Source organism: Dermacentor silvarum, chromosome 8 (genome assembly GCF_013339745.2).
Source record: "Dermacentor silvarum isolate Dsil-2018 chromosome 8, BIME_Dsil_1.4, whole genome shotgun sequence".
In the NCBI taxonomy this organism is placed as follows: Eukaryota; Metazoa; Arthropoda; class Arachnida; order Ixodida; family Ixodidae; genus Dermacentor; species Dermacentor silvarum.
In genome coordinates, this window is record NC_051161.1 from 38,998,241 (window position 1) to 39,018,918 (window position 20,678).

At 46.0% G+C, this 20,678-nt stretch overlaps 1 protein-coding gene across 1 annotated transcript; it reads left to right on the top strand.

The window, feature by feature from the left end:
• The first annotated feature begins 11,157 nt into the window (after positions 1-11,157).
• LOC119461048 (sorting nexin-12) lies at positions 11,158-18,486 on the top strand. The gene is made up of 4 exons (XM_037722227.2): positions 11,158-11,495; positions 11,566-11,661; positions 11,825-11,949; positions 18,279-18,486. Exons 1-4 carry the CDS (start codon positions 11,322-11,324, stop codon positions 18,382-18,384), a joined length of 501 nt encoding a protein of 166 aa, XP_037578155.1. The 5' UTR covers positions 11,158-11,321; the 3' UTR covers positions 18,385-18,486.
• The last annotated feature ends 2,192 nt before the right edge of the window (positions 18,487-20,678 follow it).

The window sequence follows — 20,678 nt, forward strand, 5'->3', positions numbered from 1 at the left end:
TGAGTGGCCCCACTGCCCCTTGTTATATATATATATATATATACAGATCCTATTGAAAATACAGACTTTTTCACCTGCTGAGCAATATTGTCTTTGCATATAGTATTCCAGTATAGAGTGGAGGCTGAGCATTTCCATTTCTCTTTGTATTCTAATGCTGTTGCTTGCTGGTGTGTGTGCATTGAGACAAGTGCTGACACTGTCAGCACAGACCTTTGTAGTGGAGGTACTGGTGCTGTTAACAACTCAGTATATAGTTTTGTCTGACCAAGTATCTTTTTGAGATGGCAAAGCAAATTGACTAAATGTCATTCTTTAATTCTGATAGAGGCCACACAACACAGCTGCACTGAAGTTTTCCTTGAGTCTCAAAATGCTAACTGGGAGGCAGCTGGAGTGATCATGTGGCAATGCACACACACGAGCATAAATGTAGTCATCATTTAGTACTCTTTGATATACAAAATCGAAGACATAAGTACCTTTTAAAACTAGTGTACAGTTGTGCTGTCAACTCCTCTGCTCACACCGGGAATTACTTTGTTTGACAAGCAGTAGTAACATTGCGTTTTTGCATGTGTGTGCATGCTATGGTGCACCTAAATATGGGTAGTAGTACAGAAAACTATTAGGCACTGCGCCAAGAAAGGTGTTATCCTGTGAATGTGAATTTCTCATTTTTACATGTGTTGCCTTATATTCCAGTCCCAAAGCATGTACAGTTTACTTGAACATGATTTGGTGCTGCCATGTGCCTCTGCATCAGAATTCAGTAGCATAGGCAGTATTGTGGTAACTTTTCATTTCATTTTATTCTATTTTTTTCTAATCATTCATTGCACTAAATGATTTTGGCAGTGTGGTGGCATGGCAGCCAATGACTAAAATCAAAGGAAGAAGAGAGAGAGAAAACCTTTATTTTTGTTAGGGCTTGGGGAGGGCTGGATCCCCATGGTGAGGTAGGCTCTTAGTCCAGGGCCCTAGCGGCGACAGCAGCACTCTCGGTACTGGCAATCAGCTTTCACTAAACTCCCAACGCCGAGCTGGGCAGCATGGCCTCCCACACTGCTCATGTGTTTCGGTTGGGTAGGGGGAGGGTTATTAGGGACTTTTTGTGTGACAAAAAGGTTGTTATCTAATTACATGCTGATATTTCTTTTAATGTTTCTCTGCAGCTAATACCACCTCCCCTGTGGTGGAGTTGTCTCTTTCTCAGCAAGTTGATTAACTTTCTTCCTCTTCTTCTTTTTCTCTGCATAGGTTGCCACATGACATGTTTTACGTAAATAAGTGTGGGCAAAAATTCGTAAAGAATCTGCATTAGTGGCTCGTGAAACTTAAATGTCTAAAAATAGCTGTTCGTAGTCTATAGGATGGTCTGTCCTTTACTTTCTCTCGTACTTTCTCTCGTGTGACATTTGCCCCTGGACACAGACAGCAGATGGTGAGCATCTGCTGCAGATGTGAGTTCGTCATGGGGTCTTTCAGTGCTGGGCCTCAGCCCAGGCTACGGAAGCCAACCCTAAATCTCCAGAGAGACTTTCTCCGTCGCAATATGATTACAAAAGGAGCAGACACGTGGCAGAGGACTTGAGCATGTGTGTGTCACCTGAGACTAGATTTTTCACTCTAAAAGGATGGAGTGGGTTTCGAAGGGAAGTAGGCTTAAGGGCTTAGCTATCAGCTATGGACTTCACTAAAGGAACATAAGCAGTTACACTTGTCATCAGGGTTGTTAGAACAAGGCGAAGTTGGAGCATGAGTCTATAGAATCTTCTCTCACAGAGGCATTTCAGTTGCGGAACTTATGACCATAGAATGACACGGAAATCTGTGATAATGTCAGTAGTTTAAGGCATTTTCTGCAGAATTTACAAGGATTTGTGGAAAATAAACCCCTCTTCCAATCAACCAAACATGGAAGCGCCCATTCTGCTGCCGCCACCTTAAACTAAAAATTGCATGGCTCCAGTTTACAGCCTTTCAAACTTAGGATGAATAACAATTGGCGGTTGTGTGTTCATAACTAGGAATTGGATTTTTTGGCATATATTATTTATATGTTATAAATTTGGCAGGCATTTTTCAGCATTTATCCTCCTCACTAAATTCGGCACTCATCGCCACCTATTTTATTACAGTACCGCCTTTTCGACATTTCTGGCCCTTTGAAAGATTGCTCAAATATTTATATTGGGAAGGAAACAGCAAAACGAGAAAGCTTTTTTGTCATAAAGGCAGCAAGACAAATTCATTACACTACAAATTTGTTAAAATACATGCAGCGAATCTCGTCGGAGAGCTGGCAGTGCTCCTTTCTGTTTTATCATGTGCAATAACCGTTTGAATCCTGTGTGCACCTGTTGCACTAGCACTACAAAGGAGCACGAGGGCATAGAAGGGGCACGAAGATCTGTACATGCCGTGTAGCGGTGTACACAGCTGGGATGGGCATGTGGCGCGTTTATTTCATAAATGACTCAACACTGGCCTGCAAAAAAGGATGGGGCCTCCTCAAATTCCTGGAGTCTTACTTTATCAGTAATGGCCAGTCAGATTGCGCGTCTTGAAATAGGCTCTCTGGTGGTGTCCTCACCCTGTTAGTTGGCGTGTACTCGGGATGGCTCCTCCGTGGAAAGCGTTACCACATCCCCTTCGCTTTTTTCCCCGCTGGACACTTGGGCCAACGTCGGAGGATGTGCAGTAAGAGTGGGGTAGAATAGAGGTGCATAAAGCTCCCATACAATCTGCTTTGACATGACGTGGTTGGTAAGGTCCCCGGTATTCAGGTGAGGTTCGGGCAAGGCTGACAAACAACAAACCTGCTCGTCTGGAAACCCTACTCTTGCCCCCGACACTCGGGAACTTTTGTACCTGCCGAGTACGAGTATCGGGCTTAACCACTTGGGAGGGTTCGATCACGTTATGCTGACCCAGTGTGATGAGCCATGACAAATTCCTAATTCAGCACCTTTTGGTTTTAACCGTGTTGCTCAAATTGGAATCAGCAGGCAATTTTCAGCATTTGTCAGTAGAAAACAAGAACTCCAATTCCTATTCATAACTGTTGTCTGATCTGATAATTTGAACAAAAAACTGTTTCTGCTACCTCATCCGTCTCAGCCCACAAAAATAAAATTTATGAAGTTTGGGACTAGAGTCAGGGCCTGCTGTAGAATTCTTGAAACATGAAGCATTGCACCCTTTCAGTGACAATAACTTTTCAGCAGTTATGTACTTGTAATAACCTTATTTCAACAAATATCACAGTGGTGGCAATACCAGCACCAGTGCATGTATGTAGACTGTGGTTTGATATGAACAGCGTACTGCCTTGCATTACATCCATTGTTGTTTAAGAGGAAGCTTTAGCTCGGTGTTTTCAATCTAAATACAGTGTAGACCGCTTATAACGTAAGTCGCCGGAGTCGCGAATATCCGCACTATAAGCGGTACCGCACTATAACCAAAGCAACAATTTTCAAGGCCCGTACATATGCAAATTATGTGCACCGAGCCGCCACGCGTATGCGACAGTCGAGGAATGCGGCTAGAACGTTTGCATTCAATTTACAGTCGAATCTCGTTAATTCGAACCAAATCACGCGGCGGCGCGCATCCGACCGGCATTGCGCCGGCACCGCCATAGAGTACACGCATAGAGAACGCGCGAACAAAACAAAAGAAAGAAAGAAAGAAAATGCGACGGAAATTTCACCCTCTCTCAAATGGCAAGGTCGCCGATTCTGCATTGCGCCGGAACATGCGTGTACGTGCCGACGTCTCAGCCACGCTACCGTAGCCACGCGTAAAAAATGGCAGTGGACCCTTCTTTCTCCTTTTTGCTTCCTCTACTTTCTAGTCACGTGTTAACCTTACACGCTGGCTGCGGCTACGGCGCAGAGGGAAGCAGCGGCGCTGTCCCAGGCCGGCCAACGCCCGCTTCCCGATAACGGCAGAAAACGAAACTTCGGGGAGCTGGCGCTGGGCCGGCTGTAGCGGCGGCTCCTGCACGGCGGCGGGCGCACACGGTGACCGTCGAAAGTGAGGGAGGGCGAGAGGAGCCACCGAAACGGCGGAGTTGCCGAGGCGAAATCCGCTTCCCTGCCGCCCTCCTCCTTCACATTCCACGGTCTCTGCGTACGCCCTTCCCCGTGCCGTGCCGGCGCCGCCCGCTTCCTGAAGTTTCGTTTACTGCCGTTATCGTGAAGCGAGCGTTGTCCGGCCTTGGCAGTTTCGTGGCCTTAGCTCGCTATGCGCGTCGTGATATTTCACGACTCGCACTCAAGATTCTGGTTTCAGCCTCACTGGCTGTTCGTTCGCACCACGTGCCCTTCACCTCCACCTCGTCTCTCTTTCTTCCTCGAGCGCTCCTTGGGGCGCCCGTTTGAGGGGAGCGTTCGCCGCCTCCGCTGACTTCCGTACTCGCAGGCAGCCGCACTGTAACCGGTGTTTCGTTTCTCGCAACTGCACTATAAGCGATACGTGTATACATAGAGTGCTATGGGAAAATTAACGGGAGTCTGAAAAGACCGCACTATATCCGGTCCTGCACTATAAGCGGTTACGTTATAAGTGGTCTATACTGTACATGAGAAAGGAGAAATCGGTTTTCTCAGCAACCACTGTGCTAAATTTGATGAGGTTTGTTGCATTTAACCGAAAAAGTTAGGATCTAGTGAGTGTTGGTTGCAAATTTTCAATCTAGGTCGTAAATTTTTTAATAAAAATTGACAAAAATTGCAAATGTTCAGAGAACAATGCAATGAAGTTTACAACTTTGTAACTCAGCAATGAAAAATGATACCACAATTCTGTAAATTACACCTAATAGTACATCTAAGGCAGACAAAATTGATGTATTATACATGGCTCTCAAAGAGACCGCTAAGTTGTGAGTAGCTTTTGCAAAACCTTTGTAAGCAATGTAACAATTACAGGTAAGCTACAAATTGACAAATCAAATTTGTCTGCTTTGGATGCTCTAATGGATACAGTTAACAGAACTACGATATCTGTTCTAGGCGCAGAGCTACGAATTTGTAAACTTCAGGCTTCTATTTTTCTTTAACATCAATTTTTGAAAATTCAATTAAAAAAATGACCCCTAAATCGAACTTCCGCTTCCACCAGTCACTATAATTTAACTTTCTCTCTCAAATGCAACAAATTTCATTAATATCGACCCAGTGGTTATCTTGGAAAAGCTTTTCTGCGTTTAAATGTAATTGAATTGGCGGCATTGGAGTTGGGCCTGAGCTAATGCTTCCTCCTAACGTTCTTTTGCAGCCTTTATAAAAATATTTATGAATCGCAAGAATGCAATAGTATTTAAAGCAGTGGCAAAGTGTTTTCCCCTTTGCACGTATGTGCACTTTGATCTACTTTTTCGTGAATGGGAATTAAAGAGGTACATGAACGCTGGCTCTGGCATTCGAATGGACGAGATTGACAACAGTGCGTAAAGAAGGTGGTGACCAAAACAAGCGCATGCCACAGTCAGGACATTTACATAAATTCAACAGAAGCGGGTCAAGTCAGCTTGCCGGGCTGGAATCAGCCTGTTGACCGCTGAGACGTCAGTATTTTATGTGCGGGCAGCGAGATAATGGTATAGGGACACGGCAAAGACAAGAACTGTACAGTGCAACCTCTTTGTAACGATAAGAGCCATGAAATAAAGCTGTTACAGATGGCATGCAAGAACCAGAAGCCCTACTCCAACACATTTATGTCTCGATTCAATGCTGCGTGCCACTATTGCTCAGACGGAAAGTAATCTGTACCATACGTGCCACCTGACAGGGGCGTAGCCAGGGGGGGGGTTGGGGGGGTTCAAACCCCCCCCCCCCCGAAATTTTTTCCGCAACCCCCCCCCCCCCCCCGCTCCCCACACACACACTTACCACCCTTTTTTCTCGTCGCTTCGCGCTGACATAATTCATGAAACCGGTGCTACTATCACAATTTCATTCCTGGGCGCTTCCGTTTGGGTTGGTAATTTACAGAGAATCATGTCTGACTATGGAAAAAACTGTCACTCTATGAAGTTTTGGGCGAGAATGTGGCGGCCGCATTCTGAAGCAACAAATGCGCAACAAATGAAGCAACAAATGCGGCAGCCGCATTTTAGATGATGGCGAGAACGCTCGAGGCCCGTTTACTTAGATTTAGGTGCACGTTAAAGACCCCAGGTGGTCAAAATCTCCGGTATACATTTCCGCCGCTTCCCTTCAGGTGCCGGTTAGGCCGCGCTCGCGCAGGATCTTAGGCTACGTTCACACTTGGTCTCGAAGCTGTCGGAAGCGGCAAAATCTTGCAAAAATCCGCCCGCCTAGGTGGCAAAACACGCAGAAAAACAGGCTGCGAGCCAAATTGGTCTCGGGCCGATTTTTTCGCCATGGCGAAGCGGAAACGCAGCGGAAAGTCGTTCTGCTTCACTGGAAGCTACACTAGCATGTAAACAACCGGTCGTAAAATTGAACATGGCACCAAAAGTGTAGGCTGTAATGCTGATCGGCGCGATCAAGAACCAGCCCTTGCTCTACGACAAGAGGGGCACTAAAACGTACTGTCAGCAATACTCGCGATAGTATTCAACATCGCGCGACTGGAGGTGCGGCAACGAAGCCTTGGCGTGACCCAACTTCTCGCGCTTTTGCAAAGCCAGGCGAACCCACCACCGCCGTTTCCGAGGTGTCCGCGTCTTCCGTTTCATCATCATCATCATCAGCCTATATTTATGTCCACTGCAGGACGAAGGCCTCTCCCTGCGATCTCCAATTACCCCTGTCTTGTGCTAGCGTATTCCAACTTGCGCCTGCGAATTTCCTAACCTCATCATCCCACCTGACTTTCTGCCGTCCTCGACTGCGCTTCCCTTCTCTTGGTATCCATTCTGTAACCCTAATGGTCCACCGGTTATCCATCCTACGTATTACATGGCCTGCCCAGCTCCATTTCTTCCGCTTAATGTCAACTAGAATATCGTCTACCCCCGTTTGTTCTCTGATCCACACCGCTCTCTTCCTGTCTCTTAACGTTACTCCTAAGATTTTTCGTTCCATTGCTCTTTGTGCGATCCTTAACTTGTTCTCGAGCTTCTTTGTTAACCTCCAAGTTTCTGCCCCGTATGTTAGCACCGGTAGAATGCAATGATTGTACACTTTTCTTTTCAACGACAGTGGTAAGCTCCCAGTCAGGATTTGGCAATGCCTGCCGTATGCACTCCAACCCAATTTTATTCTTCTGTAAATTTCTTTCTCATGATCAGGGTCCCCTGTGAGTAATTGAACTAGATAGACATATTCCTTTACAGATTCTAGAGGCTGACGGGCGATCCTGAATTCTTGTTCCCTTGCCAGGCTATTGAACATTATCTTTGTCTTCTGCATATTCATCTTTAACCCAATTCTTGCACTTTCTCGATGAAGGTCCTCAATCATTTGTTGTAATTCCTCTCCATTGTTGCTCAATAGGACAATGTCATCTGCAAACCGAAGGTTGCTGAGATATTCGCCATCGATCCTCACTCCTAATCCTTCCCAGTCTAAGAGCTTGAATACTTCTTCTAAGCATGCAGTGAATAGCATTGGAGAGATTGTGTCTCCTTGCCTGACCCCTTTCTTGATAGGTATCTTTCTACTTTTCTTGTGGAGAACCAAGGTAGCTGTGGAATCCTTGTAGATATTTGCCAAGATATTCACGTATGCCTCCTCCACTCCTTGATTACGCAATGCCTCTATGACTGCTGATATCTCTACTGAATCGAATGCCTTTTCATAATCTATGAAAGCCATATAGAGAGGTTGATTGTACTCCGCAGATTTCTCGATTACCTGATTGATGGCATGGATATGGTCCATCGTAGAATTGTCAATTTCTAGAAAAGAAGTAGGTAGAAGTAAAAAAGCCATTTCTTCTTCCACTTCCATGGCAGACACTAGTTAGGCAGATTCCTCGTTGGCGCTCCATAATTCTCCTCGCACGTGTACGATATGTTGCAGAAGTCGCGCGGTGCTTTTCTCGTCGCGACGATAGATTGAGAGCGTAGGTCTCACGTAGGACGCGCAGGCTTTGGCGAGCCCCAACACAAGGGCCAGTCCGGGTTTTAGCTGTGGTGTTCCCGTTGCCCCTTTGGTGTCCTGGAGGCGCCGACAATATGAAATGATGAAATGTTATTACAACTTGTAAATAAAAGCTATTAAAGAAATATTATCGCGCCCAGGCACCAACCTGTGACTCAGCGCTACCGCGCCCGTGTGAGGAGAATTACGGAACGCCAACGAGGAATTTACCGAAGGTCGCAGATGACACGTGAATTTGCATAAAATGATCACTTTTGATGACGGTACGTGGGTCAATGAATGAACATACCGCTCGAAATAATGCGATAATGAGCGCCACCACGCCGACAAACCTACGCAGACTAGATGGATCTGGACGAAAACGGCAGCGGCGGCCGCGGCGGTAGCAAAACAAATGTGAACAACTTGGACAGGCACGGAAAAAATTTTCCGCCCGCTTTGGTCTTTCCGCCCGCTTGCCGCTTCCCAAGTGTGAACGTAGGCTTAGTCTGCGCGAGAAACGTGTCTTGTTTGCGATTGCGCCCCTACGGAAGGCTGGTAGTTGCTGTTTTGTTGTGGAATCCCAAACCAGCAATGTACACACGAAGGGGTTGATGACAGCAGTGAAATTCCACCGACTCGCAACAGAATGCACGAAACAGACAGCCGACAAGCATGAATTACTGCTGTGCGCAGTACAGCGTGAGTAAATTCTTGTTGCAGGCGCTGACAGTTCTCGTCGGAGTTAACGCGTCCTGAGAAATTGATTATGCGCACTATGCACTGAACAAGACCGGAGTTCATTCCTGCATCACTAGTACACCAATCAGTCGAGATTCTGTGAGGTACAAGACCGCTTCCTGTTTGCACCGTCGTAAGTGAAGCAGAAATGAGTTGCACGCACTACTTAAAATGCGTACACATGCCATATCTATGCTGTGCGGTGAAATATTCTGTACAATTCTGAATCTGTTGACGTAAAGGCAATGACGGCTGCACGCTCGCACAAAGCAGAAGACACAGCGGCCCATGCACTTGCCGCAGGAAATGCAACCCTCTCGTATGAGGGAGCAGGGCGACGAAAGCTTCGGAAAAAAAATCCTTACGCGTTTTTGCGCGTATTTAAGTTTTCTAGCGTAAAGACGCAGCGAACAAGCTATTGTTATGGGAGTAGGTATAGCCTGGTCACACGTGCATTTTCACGCGTATAGCCGTCCTTGACTTGTGAAATGCACTTCGCCCCGACGAGGACGACGCCATCTATGCTTAACGGAAATTAACAATTAATGATGTCTTCTCCGATCGCACGGGTCGTCTCAATGATGCGTTTTCGAAGACTGGTCCATTCAGAGACATTCAGAGACCGTTGCTCCAAACGCCCACTGTACCTGTCGTCCTTACAGTATTTACTGAGCTTACTTTACTTTTTACTTAATTTCTTCACAAGCACACACACACGTGAAGGGGGGGCGGGGGGGGGGGGGGCGGTCCCATGTTTTTGATATACATGTATAGCGTTTGCTTAAACTACCGATATTTATTATCGATCACGTGACGTAGAGGAAAGCAGAAGCTTGCCCCCCCCCCCCCCCCCCCCCCGGTCGGGCCGGTGAACCCCCCCCGAAAAAAATTTCTGGCTACGCCCCTGCCACCTGAGCCCACTCTGCCGTCGCTAACCTATCAGTGCTAACGCCACATCAACATCGGAAACTGCACTGCTGTAGACCCGCAAGTCATTTTCCCCTTTGACTTCTATTGGGGAGGCTTAGGTAGCGGCCGCAAAACAATGAATAATGGCGCATTCTTTTGTTTAATGTGTTAATGACATGTTGAATAATTGTAAAATATTCATTTGGAGTTCATACTGAAGTTCATGTTCATGACTTGGTGGAGCATACACAGAGTGAACTCAAGTGGCATGCATCGTACTGATCGTGTAGTATGAGCTCCATGTTCATGACTGGGTGGAGCATACGCAGAGTGAACTCAGGTGGCATGTATCTTAATGATCGCGTACCTGTCCAGACCCGTCAGAAGCGAGTTCATGAAAATGCGATCACGTCGGGCTCGGTCAGCCCGATTTCTGACTCGACCCACTTGCGCCGGGTTCATGGAGACGCGTAGCCAATGTGTGTGCCTTATAGCGATAGCACGTGCAATGCGGTTACATCCTTGTAGATAGTTTCCAAGTGACGTAGGGCCGTAGCAGGCATCGGACCGCGAACCTCTTGCCACCCCTCAGAGAGTCGAAAGGAGGTCGAGCGGCCGCGCGGCCGCTCAACCGGAGTGTTCTAGAATGGTTGGCGTTAATCAGTGCGCGTTTGCAAAGGCTGAGATGCGAAACAGCGGCGCTTTGAAAATGGGACGGCTGAAGAATGGGGATTGCGTCAACCTGGCGCTGAGCCGTGCTCCCTCAAGGGCTGCAGAAGATAGCGCTAACCTTTCCCTTTCCATACGAACCACTTACTACTACTACGTCAACGGCATTAGATTGCGTTGGTGTGCTCTGAACATCGTGGTAATATTAATAAGTAGGGGAAATGGGACGAAATAAATACAAAGCTGTCCCTATCCATGGCTGATCGTGTCTGAGAAGGAAGCGGTAGAGACGCAGAAATGCCGCAACGACGCGCGCTGCGCGTAGTGAAGAAAACGAGACGGCTGATGAACGAGTGCGCCGTGTCATACACAGGAAATGCGTAAAAGATGCGTCTGTGCGACTCGTGACTCGGGGAATGTTTATGATGCTTAATTATGAATGCGCCATAATGAGTTAAGGAGGCATTGAATGAGTATATAACAGAGTAATACCGGTGTCACACGGCCACTTTGCACCGTGTAACACCCGTATGAAACAACATCAACTTTACCCCCCCCCCCCTCTCCCCGACTTACGTTTATTTTTTTCTTGTAAGTATTACAGACAACTCTGTGTCATAGTACTGATTGGCTTCAATTTAGCTAGGGCAATCATAGACTTACTTTCCTACCGTAACTACAAGTAATTATTGTAGGAAACTATGGGGCAGGCGCCTGTGGCGGCACCGGGTGGTGCACGCTACTGGAGCGACATCTGGGAAGTTTCTAGAGCGTACCCGCGGCGGTACGCGTATTACAAGTCGGGCAAGCCGTGTGCGTGGTGTGCCTGCCCGTCTAGCAGCGTCCGCAGTAGCAGCAGCAGCGCACCACCAGCGGAAACGGCAGAGTAGGCACTGGGCAGCTGCCTCGCAGTGGAGGCCGCGCACGGTGGGTGCGATGGCGAGTGACACAGCGCCGCCGCAGGAAGCTACAAAGCGACTGCAGACCAAGAAGCAGACCCTCGACGATGCGTACGCTCCGCCGGCCAACTACCTGGAGATTGACGTCGGTAACCCGATGACGCATGGCGTTGCCAGAAAGCGGTACACCGACTACGAAGTCCGCATGCGGGTGAGCAGAAACGCCCCACGGCGATTAGGCCTCACGTCGGCTGCCTCAACACTGTTGTTCTCGTTTGCAGACCAACCTTCCCGTCTTCAAGAACAAAGAATCGACCGTGCGGCGACGCTACAGCGACTTCGAGTGGCTAAGGAGCGAGTTGGAGCGCGACAGCAAGGTGCGAAGGCCGATTGCAACCGTTCGCCCCGTGGGTCACCAGGCTCACACCGGTCGTTCAGTGACGAGTTGAAGAATGCAGTTTTCCCCCGTCTCGCATGCCTGTCGAGAGTGGGAAACGTAGTTCCGTTGTGGTTGTCACATTGATGCTATGTCGTGCGCAGATCGTGGTACCTCCGCTGCCGGGCAAGGCGTGGAAGCGGCAGCTGCCCTTTCGGAGCGACGAGGGAATCTTCGACGAGGAGTTCATTGAGGAGCGCAAGAAGGGGCTCGAGCTATTCATCAACAAGTGAGCAGAGCGGATTTCTATTTCACTGCGCGCTCTCGAATGGCCGGCGATTCCCGCCCCCCAGGTTTTATCACTCGCAGATACCACATCGAAAGCGTCAACGCGGCGGCGTTTGTGTGTGTCCTAAGTAGTTTCGGTAGTACTCTAAACACGGGGAAATCACTTAAGACACTGTGCAATGCGTTAAATGCTGTCTATAAGGGCAGCCGAAGACCTAGTTGAAACTAGGCACTGTAGTTCTTATTAAAGCTGGCCTGTTGCTAGCATTTATTAATGGCATACTAAGTGGGCCTTGAGCCCGTGTGTTTAGCAGCCTGTTTTGTATGAATGGTGATACCACAGCCTTATCAGTTTGGCCCGCTTTCTGTGCTGGGCTGAACTTACGACTAGAACATCGTTGCCACCTTGCAGTTAGTTTTGTGTTGATTTCAGAAGCAACCATCTGCTCTGTCACATGTTCATAAAAAAGCACAAACTTTGTAGCGGTGATATGTCACTGCCTGCAACGATGAATGGGCGATTTGCAAGATTCAGTGAGTCTGCAAAACTGTATGCAAGCCAAAGAATCTATAGACTATTTTTAATGTGCAGAGCACTTATGAGTCTAGGAGCAAGCAGTAGTACAAATGTACTGGTCTATATTATGCAGGTATAATCATAATCACTCATGTTTCTCTTGCATAAACAAAAATGAGTTTTGCCATAGAATAAACTCTCGACATCACCCCATCTTTGTGTGGCCCTCAAAACAGGCAAGGACCACAAGCCATTGAGAAGCATTGGCTAATTATAGAGCCGTGTGGCATTCCTCCTTTTGTTTTCCAAAATATATGAATGTTCTTGGTTAAATTTTTGCAAATTGTTTATCACTGTCATTGTTCTATAAGCTATACCTTGCATTATGGTGTACTTCTGTTTAAAGGGACACTAACGGAAACTATACCTGCCGTGGTTGCTCAGTGTCTATGGTGTTGGGCTGCTGAGCACAAGGTCGCGGGCTCGAATCCCGGCCACGGCGGCCGCATTTCGATGGGGGCGAAATGCGAAAACACCCATGTACTTAGATTTAGGTGCACGTTAAGGAACCCCAGGTAGTCCAAATTTCCGGAGTCCCCCACTACGGCATGCCTCAATCAGATCGTGGTTTTGGCACGTAAAACCCCATAATTAAATTTTTTTTTAGACTAAAGGAAACTATATGAAGTCTAGCTAGATTAAAAGGTTAGGCTTCTGTAATAACGAATTCGTTATTCGTAGTGAGAGCAGAGCGTTTGTAAAATGAGAAAATGACAAATGATGCTAATGTGGCTATTCCCTTTGAATCGGACGGTTACAAAGCTTGTAGCCAAGCCAATTGATTGAAGAAAAAGAAATGAAGTAAAGAAAGGAAAAAACAAATAACACTGCACATAAGAGAAAAAAAGTAACATAGCGGGAGACACTGCACAAAAGGGAGGATCAGTGCTTCGAGTCGTCGTGTCAGTCACTTCACTCGCGGAAAAGGCCTGCGCATTGAAATATCAGATGCTCCATGGCCTCCGTTTGCACACTTAGGTCCTGCAATGGAAAATCGGAAGTGGCGCCACATGTCGTGAGCTATGTATGGTACCTCTTGTATGACACGAGCACTGGGTGATTCAGAGCAGTGCAGAGGGAGGTCATGTTGATATTACGTCAACTTGTCCGTTCTGGTGCGGGCAGTGCAAATTGAGGAGAAGCAGTGGGACCGGTCCCTTGGTGGCAATTTTCTGCGCTAAACCATTATGTATTGGTACACTAAAAATGATGATAGACTTCTAGACTAACAATCTATCTAGTTTGAATTTGAACGCTCCCTGAAACGGTTCAAAGAAATTTTGTAGATACGTATTGTACAGCTACAGTAAAACATTGGCACCACATTTTAAGAGAAGCATCTCATATTAAGAGAGCTACAGACGATTACAAGTTACCCTCCTCCTTAGCCTGCTTTTTCTCAACTTGTTTGCCGCACAGTCGGGGCTAAGCTCCACCTTCACTGGCTCTACGTCATTATGTGACGTCTACTTCCGGTGTCTTGGAGCCAGCGTGCGAAGGCTTTCCGACCTTACCATTAGCAGCGTGCGTTGAGAGCGTTCTGTCGCAGCGCCGAGCGTGTCCGGTATTCCGGTAAACGCAGGCAGACTGGGCATTTTACCAGATGGGCGGAGGCATAAACGTGAGCGGCCTGCACGGTGCAGCCACCTGGTGGCGTAGAGCTCAACCAGCCAAACAGATCTAATATTGCTGTAACCGAGTGTAAGATATTCTAGACATTTAAAAAGACAAGTTCACGATTATGCTGCTGCGGAAATTTTATACCAGCAGCAAAATAGAAGACACTTGGAAGACATTAGCTCTGTGTTTGTCTGAGTGAGCTCTGCGCCACCAGGTGGCTGCACCCTGCAGGTCGCTCACGTTTGCACCTCCGCCCATCTGGTAAAATGCCCAGTCTGCCTGCATTTACCAGAATACCAGCCACGCTTAAACTCTCTATTGTGGTAGTAATCCACCGACGTAAAGTGATGGCCCCAAACGCCTAGATTCTGGCACCAATCTGATACCGACAGCGTGATGCACTGCAGCCATACGCTTGCCTTTTGCATCGCAGAGGAACAGGATGTCGCAGCTTGTCATGTCGCCAATGGCTAGGTTTGCAGCCCACAACATAACGAGGACGAACCATGCTGCTCGCGTTAAAGAAAGCTCAAGACCAACACTGACCACATTGTAACACAAGCAGACGGCACTTGCTGTGTCGGAAGTGCTTCAGTGTAGTGATAAATTGTTGTGTATTTTAAAACTTTTTTAGAAACAAATTAACCAACAATTCAACTATTACGAATAACATTTTTCCACCATAAAGTGCTAAAAAAAAAATAATCGATGGCGCAATCTGGGTAACCAATTAGCTCGCCTAACTGACGTCGCATGCGCCAGCTATGTAGATCATAAGGGGGTGGCTAAAAACACGGTGTAGGAGCACTGCTGCGATCATTAGCGATGCACATTTTAAAACCTTAAAATAAATTACACGCTTTGTGTGGAGCACTTAATGTGTCACTTAAGGATCAGAAAGACCTACCTACTGATAATCAGAAACGACTTGGTATGTTGTACAATATCATTAAAATTCTTTCAGGGTCCCGTTATTTTTCTTTAGTGACTCTTTAATTTGTGAATATTTACACTGTGCAATAACAATGTTGCACTAATGCCGTTACAGAAGGCAATAGCCGTAAAAAAAAAAAAAAAAACATTAAATATGTCACTTTTTGCAGCATTGGCATACAGACTGCCAATGAGAGGTTAACTTTGCCTTGTGTGACCACTGCAGTATTTTTCAATAACAGAGTAATATCGGTGTCGCACAGTGCATTTTCAATCTCGATCGAGCCCGATCAGGATTGAATTGTTCCCTTTCGCAACAACGCCAATTGCAATAGAAAAACTCTGTAGAGATCGAAAATCTTGCTGTGTGGCACCCCTATATGGCTTCCCTGCCTGTTAAAATTTAGCTAGTATTGTTTGTAGGGGGGGGGGACTTCTATTCCCAGTGGTCTTTCTGTATTTTGTGGTATGAAATTGGTTAGAAGAAAACCACTAATGCAACTCTGTGAAATCGAGGTTAGCATCAACACAATTTTTATTCATTGGCGATTTTTTTTTATATTCGCCAAGATTCGCATCATTTCATAGTTGTGTCTAGTAGCAGTGTGGCAGCCACGTTGGTTAGCAAACGTCTGGGCATAACTTTTCATGGCCACTTAAATGCAGGTCATGTATACATATAGCTATTTATGTGCTTTTGATCACCTCATAACGACAATGCTAAACAGCCATCATTTAAATACATAGCTTGTCTAATGCTTCCTTTAGAAGATGCCTGCTGCGTGAGCCGAGAAGGTGGTTCCTGCCCCTCTCCTCTTTCCTCTCCTCCACCGGGGTCGGTTGCGAGCGCTAGCTGCGGCGGCCGCTCCAAACCTGAACCACGTGACCCTGCCTCCGAGATTACAGCGGCGTCTGTTGCAATCCCGGAGGCAGGACCCGCGGTCTCTCGTCAAGCCATTGGTCGAGCGCTAGCCAGCCTCGCAATTGTCACTTCCTCCGCAACAGGAAGTAGGGTCGGCATCGAGCGCCGTCTCTCCGCGACCACCCTGAACTACGGGAACCTCCGCTCCAATGGGAAAGCGATCGACGCGGCAGGCATCTAGTAAAGGAGGCATTGGCTTGTCTCACCGATTAGCTTGCAGGCATATTGCCTACTGCCTCATCTATGGTGTCAAACATGGTTAATCATGGTTGATAATTGTCAAAATTGTTTGTGCCACATTTCTGTGGTGGCAGAATGCAAGAACACTCATGTACTGAGCTTTGGAGGCACGTTAAAAAGCCCCGAGTGGTTTAAAATACTACAGTCTCTCATAGCCCCTGTGTTTCTTTGGAACGTTAACACCTGTCAATGAATTAATAAGTGACTTAACGCTGGGATTTGGAAAAGGTAATGCTCCATTCGCACACCACGAACATGTTGTCATATCATCCGTGTTAGCTTCCACTTGGTTTTGTAAAGTTGGGCATCCATCAGATGTACAAAAGTTAGTCAAGCTACTTCATTAGTAACTAAACACTACTCAAGTTAATTAGTAATGAGAAGTGCACTGCACTGGCGGCTGAGCACATCAGAAAAGCAGGGCATGAAAAAATTTAAAGCTCTCTTCACTTGACCCTGCAGACAGCAGTTATCTCATGTTTCTGATTTCCTGAATTCGTACCATGTCTTTAGAAATCTGTAAATTTTTGTGAACTTGTGCCAGTTCCTTTAGTTTGTAAGGCTGTTAGGGTTCTTGGAAACATATTACTCCATGAAAGTGCTGGCAACTGCTGCAAATGCAGCTCTACAGATGTCTTCTGTAGCGTTAGGAAGAGCTGTGTTTTACCACTAAGATCAATCTGCATTAATGCAACAAGCAAAAAATTGTGCTTAAGTTCTTTATAACTAAATAACTATGTTATGTGTTCGGTGCTTCTTAGTAAAGTTACAGTAGACTTTCCGTAATTCAGCTCCGATCAATGAAATTTTTTGGGAAATGCTATCCTGACTGGGGGGGGGGAGGTCCCGGCCAGCACCCATACATTTCTACGAGCTCGAACTTTCACTATTTCGATCCTGAAATTGGCCTTCGCTGGGTAAATCGAACTTTATTGGTCAGCACACACACGCTTAACCCCAGTGGTGCCCCCAATAGTGGCAGTGTCTGTCTTGGCAGTATTAAGAGGACAGTGAACGCATTCAACATGCATCATCTCCCGCTAAAAACATCCATTTTCTACCTTCCCTAGGAAGATCGTCAGACAGAAACGATAGCTCACAATGAATGATCAATAACTTGATTCAACATGGACCTTTTTATAAAAAAAAATGGTATGAAAATTGCTTGCGTGATACGATCAGATACGAAACCAAAACTGCATTCGGAACAGCCTATCGTCAGTGTGCCTAGCCAGCGTCATTGCCATTTCCGTCACAAGACGTTGACGGAAGTTTTCACATAGCATGACGTCGTGCTGCTTTGAGCCCGATTATGCAAGCCATTCAAAGATAAGTTATTTTACATGTTAAGCTAGCGGAAACAAGCCGTGCCACATGTTGTTGGCGTTAGAGGCATGCCACGATGGCATGCCATGATGGCATGGGTTGCAAGACAAACTGGTGAAGTGGTTAGTCTAGGCATTGACCACCATCTCATTAGTGATTGTTGTGGAGTCGTTTAATAAATGCAGGCTGTCAAATGCACAATGGACCGTACAGAGGACAACATGTTGGTGTTCATAGACAGCACCAAATTGCTGTCAAGTGATGAGGATAGACATTAAGTGTAATAATATTTCTATTTTGTGATGGTAAAGCTTGCTGGTTTAATCCTTTTCTTATTGCCAGAATTGGAGGCATGCTACATTTTTCTTCCTGTAAAATGTGGTGTGCATTAGAGCTTGAATCCATGAAATACCCACATGCGTCAGCGGTGCATTTCGGCGTTTTTTCTTTCTCTTGAATTCGACCTGAAGGATTATTCTGTCAGTTTTGTTAGTCCCGTCAGGGTTGAATTAAAGGAAGTCCACCATATTTCAAGCATGATTTGCTTGTGTAATTGTTAAAAATGGTGTGCACCTGTAACACTCGAAGCAGCAAAATGGAATTTAAATAGCTGTTCTGGCCTTGTCCAGTGCTGCCTGTTGAGCTCTGTACATCAGTAGCAACTCCTCTGTATGTCAGACAATTGCTGATGTTTCTTGATGGTTGTATGCAGGGTGGCTGGACATCCACTAGCTCAGAATGAGCGCTGCCTGCACATGTTTCTGCAGGAACCAGTGATTGACCGCAACTACGTCCCCGGCAAGATTCGGAACACGTGAGGCTGACTGCTGAGACTGTTTGACACGTCTTTATAAATATATATATATATATATATACGAGTATATGTATGTTATGTAATAAAGCTGGCCTTTTCTCTTTGACTTGTGGCCTTTGCGTCGCATTATTTCGATGCCAGACTAATACTGTTGCTGTTTGCCAACTGCTCCACTCTGTGCACCCTCTCCATCTCTGCGATCAAAGAAGCGACAGCCATGACGTTTGTTCAAACCCACGGGCTCTGTCCAGGCAAGAAAACTGGTTAATGTGCAGCATGTTTTATATGCAATGCTTTCTATGGAATAACTTCATATATTACAACTACAACTTGTGGATCTAAGGTTCTGTTAAAATAAATACATTACATGTTATTTGAGCACCTTTGTGCCTAGAGTGGGCAACGCCGTACATTTTGGTCATGAGCGCAAGTGACGTGCAGGGCCCGCTGGTCTTCGAAACTTGTCACTCTGCTCATTTGGTGGCAAATAGGTTCATATCTGCAACACCTCCCATGTAATAATCACGTCATATTTTGCAACGCAAGAGTATGAGACTGAAGTGTTGCTTCAAATTACATGATGTGTACCCATATCTTTCCGTCATAGTTTTTAAAATTTATTTGCACCGAACTTTAAAAAATTGCCTGAGGCAGATAGCACAATTCTAAATCTTCAACTAAATTACTCGATAAGGCGGACATTGCTTCCACAAAAAATGGAATTGACTAATGAACAAAATTTCACTATGTTTTGTAGTAATAATTTACCACACATTGCGATCTACAAATGGTGGCGAGTCAGATTTCAAGGCATATCGACTTTGAATGAATACTACCCACTGCGGTGGCTTAGCAGGTGTGGTGTTACACTGCTAAGCACGAGGTTTTTGGAATGAATATTGAGATGGCACTGTTTCAAGATATGCACTGTCAAATTTGCGATAAAATTGCACTGTTGTTCCACTTGTCTCTTTAAAAACGCTGTTTCATGCATCGAAGCAGAAAAGTAACGAACACCAATGTATTTCGTCAGAAACTTTAAAAATTAATATCTCAAAACTGGTGTAGTCCCAAGAATTTGTTCCAAGTGTGTGTGCCTTGCGAACTTATCGTGAATTGCAATATATGCTGTAAAGTAATTAAACAGTATAATGGGTTGTCTATTTTAATGGAAACACTTATTAAAAATCTCCTGTGGTAGATAATGCAATTCCATCACATTGGCTGGATTACTTGGAAGAGGTGAACACTACTCGCAAAACAAGTTGCTGACTGATTTTAGCTAATTAACATTTTCAGCAATTTGTGGTTATTCACTTTAGGGTGCATGTCCTAGCTGTGGAATTGAACCTGGGTCTTCCTTTAGAGATTAGTTCTGGGGGTCCACTAGTGTAGTTTAAAGGCACAAGTTCTCGTCATTCGGAATGACCAGCATCTGGGACTGGCAGAAAATGCTATTCCTGAAAGCAGAACACAGCGTGTCTTACCAGGCATTTAATAACCGAAGAAGCTACTAGCTTGTGACCAGTGTTCAACCTAACTGCCATATTTCACCTTTTTTCGCTAATGCAAAAGTGAAACGCTGAGTGTTTCTACAGCCCAGGGTGTGCCTCAGGCACATTTTCTCAAGGGCCAAAACTATTGTGATCCGTTGGGCTACCAAGCTTACACAGTTCCAAGCACCAAGACTAGTTTGCTGTGTGTTTTCTAGTATACTTTGGTATACAGTTCATCCAGATCAATAAGTGCAATAAATGCCATCCAGTGTTGCACTTGTTGATCTGGATGAATTGGAAATGTATGGAAGTGAAACCATGCACAGCAACGCACATCGTACAATTTTGGTGTCTCTAACAGTCGGATTAATATTGGACCACACGAAATAAATGGCAGAGGAAGACCCACTGCTCTGAACCCCTTTCCTTCGTATTGTCCTTCGTCACTCCTGAAGCCTGGTCGACTCGGGCAACAAATTGTTTGACCTGTACTTATCACTCAAGACATTCAAGTGGCCAGAAGTAAGATGCCAAAATGGGCATGTGAAGAGAACAGGAAAAATTGAGTCCTGATAGGCAGAGAGAGACTTTTTTGAAATAAAGATTGTGCTTGGTTACTCTGGTTGGAGCCCTTCTTCCAGGGCCCCACTGGCTATTGCGGCGCGCCGGGCCTGGTCGAGGGTCGCCAATTGGCTTCCCAAGTCCAGTTCGGAGAGTCACGCCTCCCACGACCAATTGCTGAGTGTGTCGTTGAGTAGCGGCGAGACTCCCGGCAGGCAGGCAGACCATGCTTGAAGCTTCG

Bases quoted from the DNA above. Each gene is read 5' to 3' on its own strand.
- LOC119461048 (XM_037722227.2), top strand. From the start codon at position 11,322: ATGGCGAGTGACACAGCGCCGCCGCAGGAAGCTACAAAGCGACTGCAG. The intron at 11,496-11,565 runs GTGAGCAGAAAC...TCTCGTTTGCAG, and splicing joins ACTACGAAGTCCGCATGCGG to ACCAACCTTCCCGTCTTCAA. The intron at 11,950-18,278 runs GTGAGCAGAGCG...GGTTGTATGCAG, and splicing joins CTCGAGCTATTCATCAACAA to GGTGGCTGGACATCCACTAG.